This window comes from Psammomys obesus, unplaced genomic scaffold (assembly GCF_907164565.1).
Source record: "Psammomys obesus unplaced genomic scaffold, mPsaObe1.curated_primary_1811, whole genome shotgun sequence".
NCBI lineage: Eukaryota > Metazoa > Chordata > Mammalia > Rodentia > Muridae > Psammomys > Psammomys obesus.
In genome coordinates this window covers 915,133-926,647 of record NW_026596256.1, presented here as the reverse complement: position 1 = coordinate 926,647, position 11,515 = coordinate 915,133, and the positions used below count along the sequence as shown (strand labels likewise).

The window sequence follows — 11,515 nt, the reverse complement described above, 5'->3', positions numbered from 1 at the left end:
TTCTTCTTCTTCTTCTTCTTCTTCTTCTTCTTCTTCTTCTTCTTCTTTTCCTACTAGCTATAATATTAGATTGTAAATTTTGACACAAGCTACAGATCCTGATCAGGGAACAAGTTCCCAAACTCAGAACTACTGAAAGAGAAACAGGAATTTTCTAATGACACAGTTGGAAGTAATTTAAGTCAATGGATAAATTGGAAGAGTCAAATGGGCTTTTAGAGGAATTTAGCTTTAATGGAGCAGCAGGGGGTGGAGATGGAGAAAGAAATTTACCTGGGGGCAAATCTCTTACACACTCTATTTTTCAAAGCAAATATAGGTGGTGTTCTGCCTGTTACAGGGAAAGGTTGCAGAGATGTACAAAGTAGAGTTTAATTGCATGAATTACTTCCCTGAGTTCCTGGAGGGAAATGAGGAATTTAAGTCTCTAGTTTAATATAGAAAAAGGTCAAACTTCAAACGAGTTTCAAATTTTGTAAAATATTAACCATTTGAAAAATAATAGCAGAGCAGGGGAGGGATTTATCTAAATGTTAATTTACCCACATTTCTTAGAGCACCCCACTTCTGGCAATTAATAAAGATGAGACTTTTGTGTTTATCCAAAATCCTGACCATATTAGTAAAAACGTGACACATCAAAGTGTAACTGGAAAATCTTTTAAGTTCACTTTGGCTTATGCCCTTAAGTCCTATTCGGACATGATCACTAACCTTCTATGTAAGATCCCACATTCCATGGCTTGTATAGTTTGAAGGAAGAAGGACAGACATTCAGTATGTAAAATATTGAGTCTGTTGTTCTGATCTCTAAAGCTGGACCCTAAAGAAGCCTGTAAAGTAGAATATTGTGATAAAAATACTTCCTACTTATGTTGTTCCATCTATGCCACATCTATCCCTAATACACCTCCCCGAGTCTCGTGTCCTTTGCTGGTTTATATTATATAGATAAGAGTCATGTTGCATAGCATAAGCCTTTGCAGGAATAATTGGGAGGAACAAAGAAAATGGCATTTATATACAGCTAGCGGCCGAGAAGATGGTTCAGTGGGTAAAGTATGTGCTAAGCAAGCGTGGACGTCTCACTTTCACCCCTAGCGTGTAATTCCAGAATGGAAGAACTAGAGGCTGGAAGACCTCCAAGGCCAAATCAATGAGCTTTGGGTTCAATGAGAGACCCTGTCTCAAAAATGAAATGGAGAACAACCGAGAAAGATGGTCAACAGCTGTCTCTGACCGCTTAATATGTGTACACACATGTACACCTGCAAAAACATGAAAACACATGCACACAAAGAAAGACAAAATCAAACCAGCCAGTTCTTCAAATATTATGTTACTATCATTTCTGTTTTCCTGGCACCTTCAAATGATATTGAAAATATATGATTTGTCTGTGTTCATTCATAGTGTGGATGGTGTGTATCTCTTTAAATCTGAACCTTGGGTGTCTTTACTCCTTCTCTCCTTTTGCTAAATTACAACATAATAAAGCTGAATCTTTGGTAGATATGCACAGCAAGATGTATAGATACTGAGGAATAGCAGCCAAATCTTTTAGGAAGAACACACATAAAATGTAGAATTCAAGTGCCCTGAGATCCTAAGTCAGGCATGAAACCTCGCAGAGAACTAAGAAAAAGAGATGTCACCAGCTGTAAAGAAACTGGTTGTATCAGCGAGCTCACACTTATCTTTTTGAGCTATTTCCTCATTGTTTCACCTGTGAGCTGATGGTGAAGGCTTGAGCTCAGGAGTTAGCCTACCACTCCTCTCTCTCATCTTATCTTAACCTTACTGGCTGCATATGAACACAGGCAAGTTAAACAGAGCCTGGAGTCTCACCTCCTCATACAAAATGCATAACTGATAATAGCAACCGTGTCATAGAAATGTGAGGATTAGCAAATCCAGCGAAGTCTTTGCACAATGTCTGACAGAAGACAATAGTTTACATTTATGTGGTGCTGGCCGTGTTTATTCTCAACAGGGACATTACAGATACAGAGCTGGCCCTCTGTGCCTTCTAAAGGTACTTCCTGAAATCAATGCACCCAGGAAGTGGATGCTGAGAGATGAAGGAGCCCAGCGGCAGCTGCAGAGAACAGCGGAGGCACCCACTTTAGCTCATCTTGTAGCATTCATATATAGCTTCCGCACATGTTATCAGCTTAGCACGGAATATTCCAAAGACGGGAGCCAGAAAGAACATGACTTTGAGAGATTCCTTAATAATCTGTAACATCCCTCTTCAAACTGAAAGATGCAGGTGAATGATGGCGTGTTCAGAAAGACATAGTCCTTAAATCACAGCACCAGTCCCTTAGATTCCTCTAAACATTCTTCTTAAATACAACTCCTTTCAAAAGTGGGTTTCTTATTTCTAGGATTTATGGATATAGCTTTCACTGCTACACTTTAGTTTCTAGGAAACTGCATCATAAATAAGTAAATGAAGCCCACATGTTCCTGAATTTTCGTTTTGGTAAAAATTTGATGTCAACTTCCCACCGCCCCTCCCCTCCCCCAATTTCCTCATGCATGAAATTAACAGTTACTCAAAAAAAGTAAAACTCAGGCCAGAACGCTGGCACAGAGGTCTTTATTATCATGATATGGGTAGATGGTATGTATTTAAGAAATAGATACGGTTTATGTCAGAAACGCTCCTGTGTTTACCGAACCCCAAATCTGTCTTCACTACTGTTGGATAAGTAGCACAGGCACCACACTCAACTTTCAGCGAGCAGACACAGGATGAAGCAGTTGCCTTAGCCCAGGATCTCCCTGGCTGCCCCGCAGGCAGCCTCATTACCTGCTAAGTGGTACCTCCAGGTCAGCGAGGTACAACTCCTGAAATACGGCGAATCTACTAATGAGGACGATATTAGATGCTCAGAAAAAGCCGCGTTTGAGGAAAGGTTTCTCCTTAGCCTTACTAAAGCCTTAGTTTTACTAAGACTTCTTTCCTCAGCTAAGGGGAAGCAAGGCGGAAGGATCAGTTTCTGATGTTTGTTTGAGTTTTGTCTTCTATCAGTCTGGAAAACTTAAGAGAAAGGAGAATAACATTCCAGGTCCTCATTGTTTTTCCTGTTTCAGTGGACATTAAGCATTTACTTTCTTTTGAAGATTGCAAATACGCTTTTCTCAAATACGCACATGGACCGGAGTTTTCCAAATAAGAGTATTCTTCAGGTGCGGTGTGTCCACCTCTTCTCTTTTTCTCCTTCATCTTTCTCCTTCTCCCAGGGCCTCTTTTCTACTTTGTACTGCCTGGGATATGATCCTTTGTTGCTGATGACAACCAAGTCCAAGTTTTTTTTTTTTTTTCACTCTCTTGTCAAAATTGGATCTCTTTAATTAAAAAAAAAATATCATTCTCATATGATGAGCCATTAATCACACAAGAAGGTGCACAGAGAAATGGATACTTATTAGATAAAATGGAGAGAAGGGTCGTGTTGGATTATTTTCAATATTGGACAGAATTTATTTTATTATTTTATATCCATCATTTCTAATAAAATACCTTTTATTGACACAGTGGGACAATTTGTCCTTTCATTTATTCCTCCTCATTATAGCTGGATCATGATACCCCTCCTCCAATCTCAGGTCTTTCTGGCCATTCTCATCATTTTTTTTTCTTTGACATCCTTCATTTCTACCCCATCTCGCTTTCATTGGGCCCTTCGATGCCCCCATCTTTCTTTTTCTTTTTTAAATAAGGCTTAACATACTGTTTTATTTATTTATTAGAATGTCTACGTTTACCGAGGTATATTTGGCAAATAAAGTTGTGTTTTAGTATGTGCAATGTAATGACTTAATCTGCATAAAGCAAGTGAAGTGTTTACTAGTGCAAGTTTGTCACTGTATCCATCACCTCCCTCCATCACCTTTTTAGTGTTAGTTGTGTGAAGAGAGCACAAACACAGACTTATCCACTTTGCTCATTGACTATAGTTGCTAAAACATTTTCCTCCCCAAAATGTGTCAAAATATCGCTATAAACTAAATTTCAAATTTAAAAATACTTTGATATTCTGTCATCTATAAAGTCTAACATTGTTTTACAAATATTTCTTCAGACATCCTATTCTCCTCTGTCCCTGCCTTTCTCTTATCCCCCTGCACTGAGGAGTGACTCTTTAAACTACTCTGTGGCTCAGGAGCATATCATAAACACTTTTTCACATGATACTTAACTGACTGTATATTGATTTCAGATGGTTGTCCAAGACCATTAAAGGAATGTACATTAATTAGGCTCTGTTTGGGTATAGATCGGTTTAATTTTTCCCATTAATTATTGTATGTTAATAACATCTTACCAATTCCTAATTATGAAATGAGTAGACAGATTATCCTATACAAGGGAAGCATGGTGACAGCTTCTGACTCTACACAATTACAAATTAAATGTTAAGAATTCTGCTGGTTTGTTTTAATTCCCTGGGAAATAATTTTATACATTTAAAACCATAAATGTCAGGAATTAAATAGCTGTTAACTGGTTTTGGCGATACTTTGCCTATGTTTTTGGCAAGAACATAAAGGTGAAGTTCACTGTGTAGAATAACTCTTAACATTTAATCAGAGAAGAAAAAGAAAGTCTAGAATATCATCATTAAAATTGTGCTTTAATATTTTTGAGAACCCAGTTTACTCATTCATTCATTTATTCATTCATTCATTCAACAAAAATGTTAGTTATCTACCTGGGCCAGGAACATAGCTGATTCTGGCACTGTCAGAATAAATAGTCTGTCCTTAACGTGGACAAGGGTGGCTGCTTGGGAAACTGTTAGAGGTATAATAAGAGGAAAGTCTCTTGGGTTCAGATCCACTGTGCATCCTAAGCTGAAAAGTCCCAAGACATTATGCTCACATAGACAAATATATGTTAGAAGCCAACACTTCAGGGTAGGTTAAAACTCTCTCCTCATTATCTAGCTGGAAATCAGGGAGGAAGTCCAAGAATAATACTGGGTAGAGTTGGTCCTGATGGTGAAGAATTAGATCTCAAACAAAGCACTTCTTACCCTTTCCTGAGTCAAATTCAGCACTATAATGGCCTACTGGATGATGCCAGGATGAAATTCAGCATGATCATAACCCTCTAGATGACTTCATCATGAAGATGTCTTACTTTATTGTTCCTGCACAGCAATGTGTGTTCATTCTTACCAAAGTACAGAGAACAGAAGTGGGACTTTGACTGTGCAGGGGTTTTACCTAAATTCTCAGGCTTGATTCTCTCTAAGAGCAGTCTTAATGTGGGAGAGACTTGATCTGGGGCAGAGCCTGGGTTTCTATACTTCTTACATTCTGGTAGTTCATGCCAGCACTGCAGGTTTGTAGATCACATTTCTCTGACAGGGACCTAAGACATCCTTGTGCTCATAGGGCTTTGCCTTTTGTAACTTTGTCTGTTTGTTTGCAGCTGTGGTGATGGTCCTGAATAGCGTGAGTGTCAGCTGGAGTGCCCGGATCCAGATTTTCCTAACCTTTTGCAAGCTCACAGCAATTCTGATAATTATAGTCCCTGGAGTTATACAGCTAATTAAAGGTATGGACTGAAAAAGGAAATGTGTTTTAAACTGTGTATCTGCTTCTGGTCTCTTCTAACACTGACTTTCGCTTGTCTAGCAGAATCCTTAATTAGTCTTTGCTTGTGGAACTTAAACTCTGTACTGTCATCTAATTGATTTGAAAGGCTACACTAAGGATGAGTTGGTATTTATAGTTGAACGGCAGCAAGAGAATTAAAACTGGACCAAGCAACAAAATTAAGGTGTCTGAGAATTCTCTTGGTGTAAATTGCTTGGAGTCAAAACCAGAGTGAAAAACAAAAACAAAATGATAACAGAAACAAAATTGATCTGCTATTTAGCTTTAAGTATAGATCAGTATATCCTTTATTTGCACTACAGAACTTTTTGATAATGGCAACAAATATGAAAGATAAGAATATTTCTGGAAAATAATGAAAGACTGTAATTCTTTATTTTTTATTTGCATTTCCTTATTCTGAGGTTAGTACCCACAGAAGAGCTGTGAGGTTTAGAGACATCATTACTGAAAACAGGATCTTTATGTGACAATAAAAACTGTTGCAAAAACTAGATACCTTATATTCTATGTAAAACTTGCATTTACTTAGATTTAGTGGAAATGGTTGGAAGAGAAAGAAGGCCCAACAGGTTACTGAAGTTGCAACCAGAAATAATGAGAAATGATTAGAGTGAATCAATTGGAAAGAGGTGAAATATGATGTGGGTGTGTTTAGTATTTATTGTTTACATTGACATTGTCAGTTCCAAGAAAAGAAATTTGTAGAGAAATTTAATGTCCCCGCAGGAAGAGAGTTACAACAAAAGAAAGTGACAAAGTTCAGCCAAACTATTGCCTTTCATAGAGGCCCAAAGAAACAACGTTGAGAATCTGGTCACTCCAGTTGGTAGAGGGAACTGCTCCTGTCCATTTAATCAGCCTCGTGGGTGATCTTAAAGTCATGCCTGTAAAATGCTTTCATCAACTCCAGCAACCTCGGCCCCAGAATAAACACAATGAAGGATCTGAACAGTAGAGTTTGTGTAAGCAGCAATGTGGGTTTGCTGTTCCAGTTCACCAAGGCCTCTGCAGAGCAAGCTTGCTCACATTCCACCATGACTGGAGGCAAAATTGTCCATATTCTCCACGCACTCATCTTTTAATTTTCTAAGTGTCCTGTAGGGAGCTTTTCAGTTTGTGGAAAGGAGAGGAAGGTGAGTCACTTGCCCTTCTAGACATGGTTGTTTTCTTTCTTTTCCTTTTGTTGTGTAATGCCAGATATGATAGGTAGTTATACTCTGTAGTTGGTTCTGACTCTTCATTTATGTATGTGTGCAAAGTGGGGCGTGGTTAGCAGTTGATATTGTATTGCAGATTCTTTGAGAGCAGAGACCATGCTGAAACTCCTAACCTTTCCAGTCAGTTACAATACAGTGATATTTTAATATTGCTCATGGTATCAAGAATTCATAGGACCACTCTAATTCTTGCTTCTCACCCAACATAGAAATTCCCTGAGGATATTCCTGTATTTGGAGCATATTTTGGTACTTTGTCATATTTTCTTTATTACTATGAAATTGAGATTCTTAAATTTGTAACAGGATCATTAAGTTTTTCCACATTTCTCTCAGACTCAGAAAGAAAAAGGCTGCTCTGATGTGTGTGTGTGATGTGCTTATTTCCACTCTAAACAGTTGCTGAGTTAGCTGGATGTTGTGAATTCACTTATGAGGCCTGGAACTTCCATCTGAATACATTACTTTCATCTTCCCAAGGCCTGTGTTATGCATCCAAAATCCTCCTGAAGTTCAGAAACAATGTTCCTCTTGCAACACTCTCAAAGTGGCTCATTTGAAGAATTTTTTGAAGAGGCTCAGTCTACACAGTTTAGATCTCTTCTTTTATCAATTACTAATTGCAATACTCTAAAGGATATTTACCTTATGATCTGTGGCTAAGGAGACCACAGATCATAAAAGAATTACTCAATAGATATTTCTTTCTTTTAAAAATTATTTTTAATTGTTTACATGTGTGTGTGTGTGTGTGTGTGTGTGTGTGTGTGTGCATATTTGTGTCTCCACAAGTGGTTGTGTGCACATGTGCACAGGTGCCCACAGAGGCCACAGGAAGCATCAGATGCCCTGAAGTTGGAGTAACAGGTGCTTGTAACTGCCTGTCACAAGTTCTGAGAACTGAATTCAGGTTCTCCCCAAGACTACCACACGATTGAGCTGCTGAGCGACCTCTCCAGTTCAAAGAGATGTTTCTTTTCTGGATCTCAGTGTGTATATTTTCCTTCCATTAAAGCATAGAGATGTTTTAGTAAAGTAGGTATTTCTGACTCCTCCTGTCAAGTTTTTATAAAACTGTATTTAGAAGTTGGCTGTTTTGAGAAAAATATCGTTCATTGATTGACAGAACCATGTCCTCATTGGTCTCATCCTCACATTCTGTCACTGTGAATGCGGGGTCTCAGGTGTGAGCCATACCTGATATTTGATTTACAAGATAGTGTTAGTGTCATGTACCTCCTGCCCTCCTGACCTTTTTTATTTCCTATATAAAGGCCATTTTTTAAACAGGATCATTTTCTATTTGAGTACTCTCATTTGGGGAATAGGACAGAAAAACACTATTTTTTTTAAAATTTTTGTCTAATTTTTAATCTGTGCTGACTATCACAAATCTTTAACCTCTTAAACCACCCAAAAGATTAAAAGAAAAAGGATCCTAACTGTTGGCAAATGGACAAAAATGTTGATTCCAAAGTTGGTAAAACTTGGTTTGGGGTTTTATATAATTTCTTGTTCATTTTAACAGAGAAAACATGGTGGCATGGACCAAGACAGGGTCAATAAGTTATCTCTGTAAAGAAAGCCCTAAGGTGAAATGGCTCTTCACAGTTAAGCACACTCTGCTGCTGCTTGACATCAGCCACAGACATCTGCTCTGAGTGGGCGTGGCTATGCTCCAGGGAGCTTTGATATGAACAATCCTTGTGTGTTTCCTTGGTGGATTTTGTCTTCAGCCTGTCTCTGTTTGAGGAGGCAGGTGTGGAATGCAGTGCAGGGATAAACAGCAGGATGTTAAGAGCAGTGGGGTTTTAAGGGGTGTGGGGAGGCAGTGCAGGAGTTTCTTGATGCCTCCTCCCTCAAGGTAGGCTCTGACATTTCTTTCCATTCCTCGCCAAGTCATACGTTATATTCTAAGAATTTTGTCAAACTCTTAAAACTTCAGTTTATGGAATATGTTTCAGTCCACTTTAATGGTTAAAAAAGAGGGTGCTCAAGTAAGCAAAATGGAATTAACCTATTTTAAATGTCACCTTAATACTGTTTCTCATCTACAAAAGAATTTTTAAATGGTCTAGGTGACAAAAAGTGTGCATTTGGGATCCCTGCCCTAGATTAGATACAGTATTAGTAAACAGAGTTGACCATGAACAAAGAACGGGTCAAACAGGATAGCTCAGCTCACAGCCATGAATAGGACTGCAATAAACAATATAACCAATTCTTTGCAAAGTTCTAAAAGTCTTCCTGTTCTAATTGCAGGGCACACACAAAATTTTAAAGATGCATTTTCAGGAAGAGATACAAATCTAATGGGGTTGCCCTTGGCTTTTTATTATGGGATGTATGCATATGCTGGCTGGTAAGTTGATATCTCCAGATACTTGTATTAAAGAACTTCATTTACCTTTTGTCTTGTTAAGCTATTTTGTATCGTGAGTTTTGACCCTTTTGATGGGTTAAGGAACACATCACACATTTCTTCCTCAACTAGATTTTCATTATGTCACATACACAGCGATTATTTAATCTAAGTTTCAAGTAGCATGGAATTCTCAGAAATGAAGACCTATAAACCCAGGAAAAAGTTATTATTATTATTTTTTTTTTTGCCAAAAGATATAATGCAATGGAAATGGAGAGGAGGAAACTAAGTGAAGTCTATTTGCTCAGATTCTTCTTGGCTTCTTTGTATAACACTGCTTCCTCCTGGGGATAGGATAGAACCTCTCTCCCCAGAGACTCTCACAGTGTGTTGTGAGACAAGGTAGAATTGTATAGTTACCTTCCACAGAGAGGTGGGAGACAGTGGAGACATATTTCTTGATGGTACAGTTGGCTTTCGGGAGCTCAGTTCTAGTTTCTAGGAGACACTCAGGGGAAGACAGTTTCAACAGATTCTCGTTTCTGCAACTTACCTTGGAAGGGAAGAAAGAGAAGCATGAAGGAAAGATGAGAAGATCATAGAAAGCTGTCCTTCTTGTGAGGTACTTTCAATTTCCATCACCGTGGCAAAGCCTGCAACTTATAGTGCCGTTTTCTGAGATTCCCAAACAGTCAAGGTTGCTATTAGTTTGAGTCCAGTGGCATAAAAATGAACAAATAAGTGCTGGGTTTTAACGGCCAATATAAATTACCTCCAATTAGTCATCAGTGAGGACAGAATAGTACCATGGGGTACTTGGGATTAGTGCGTGCCTTATCAAGAGGCCTTTGTGCTAGAGTACTAAGGAGATTTATAAATAGAGGTTAATGAATTTTTTTTCCTACCCTGTCACGAGGAAGAAACAATTCAGATGTAGAAATGAGATGATCTCAGGAGATTAAAATGGCTCATATGTTTGAGGCAGGAAAAGCAGAAGTCACAATAATAAGCGTCAGCTGGTCAAATAGTATGCAGCATATTTGAGGGCCTTTACACATTTCATTAAGATGTTTCCCGCAGTTGAAAAAAAGATGGTTAGCAAATATGAGTGGCACTATGATACCATGGGTGCTTTTATTTCCTTCCTGCTTGTCTGTCTGTGACTCCTCCTGCCCTGCTGCAGCAGTGTTTTGTGTTGGGGAGCATGAGTCACAGTAATTAAATATGAAGAGGAACTTCCTGTAACTATTTTATTGACCTTGTGAGCTCTAGTTGAAACAACTATTTCAACAAAACCCAGTAGGTACAGCAATGTTATTGTGACATTAGAATCATCGCAGAAAGATTAATTTTTATGGTTATAGGATAGAGATAGTGGTTCTTTTTCCATATTTATAAAACCAGTAGTTAACAAGATGGCAACACTCTGAGAGCCTACAAATGCCATCAAGAAACCTTGCTATCTCAAAAATTATGAAAATATGTATACAACATGAACAAAATTTTCTCTTCTTTCTCCCCACACCCACTGCCTATTTTTGATTACCTTCCAGGGAATATTAAAAAAATGCATTCCAAAATAAACAGTGTGTGCCCTATTGATCTCACAAATTGCGAAAATATGGCATTAGAAGAAAATCAGCAGAGTTCAGCAACATGGGTTTAGCATAGCTTTGAAGCAAAATGTGTTTGAAGGCTGTTAGGTTATAACATAAGAAGATCAGCATAAAATATTTGTATACCCGCAGAAGATTTTTTGCAGCCATTGTGTGCATGCCTTGGTTTTGAACCTCAGTGTTTTTGAAGTCCTTTCCCTTTTGTCCAAAGCACAATGCGGTGCTAAGCAGAGAAAAGAACTGAGTGTGATCACAGCGTTAGAAGCAGAATCAACTCTTCTATGCCTATTGAGCCTGGATCAGGGCTCCATGCCCTGGGGCAGCAGCCAAGCCACTGTGAGGGTCCCTGGGAGCCCCAGAGAAAAGTAGGGGAGGGAAGGAGAGCTTTCAGCTCCAGCTGGGTGCTGGGAGCCTGTTGTACTCTTTCAAGAATGTGGAGTGTGGTGCTCTTTCCAAGGCAGGTTTGATTAATTCTGTTGAATGGTCCCTTTTGCCTGTGAGCAGTCCACGTTGGTTCCCACGGAATCATAAAACAGTTCCACCCTCACTCCACCACCTCCCAGCACTGGATATTCAGGTCACCTGCTCCGTGTACAGCCAATTTTCTTCACTTCTGTGGATTTTTCCATGGATAAAGACCCTTTTCATCTTGACTTCTTAGTAATATTGCATTTTAC

General features: G+C 38.7%; 1 protein-coding gene across 1 annotated transcript in view; it reads left to right on the top strand.

Annotated features, from left to right (window-relative positions):
- Slc7a11 (solute carrier family 7 member 11) overlaps positions 1-11,515 on the top strand; it is a 69,370-nt gene that overhangs the window by 10,435 nt on the left and 47,420 nt on the right. Inside the window, exons 4-5 of the mRNA XM_055596848.1 lie at positions 5,450-5,575; positions 9,120-9,219. Of these exons, the coding sequence (XP_055452823.1) occupies positions 5,450-5,575; positions 9,120-9,219 (226 nt within the window). The remainder of the gene's footprint in view (positions 1-5,449; positions 5,576-9,119; positions 9,220-11,515) is intronic.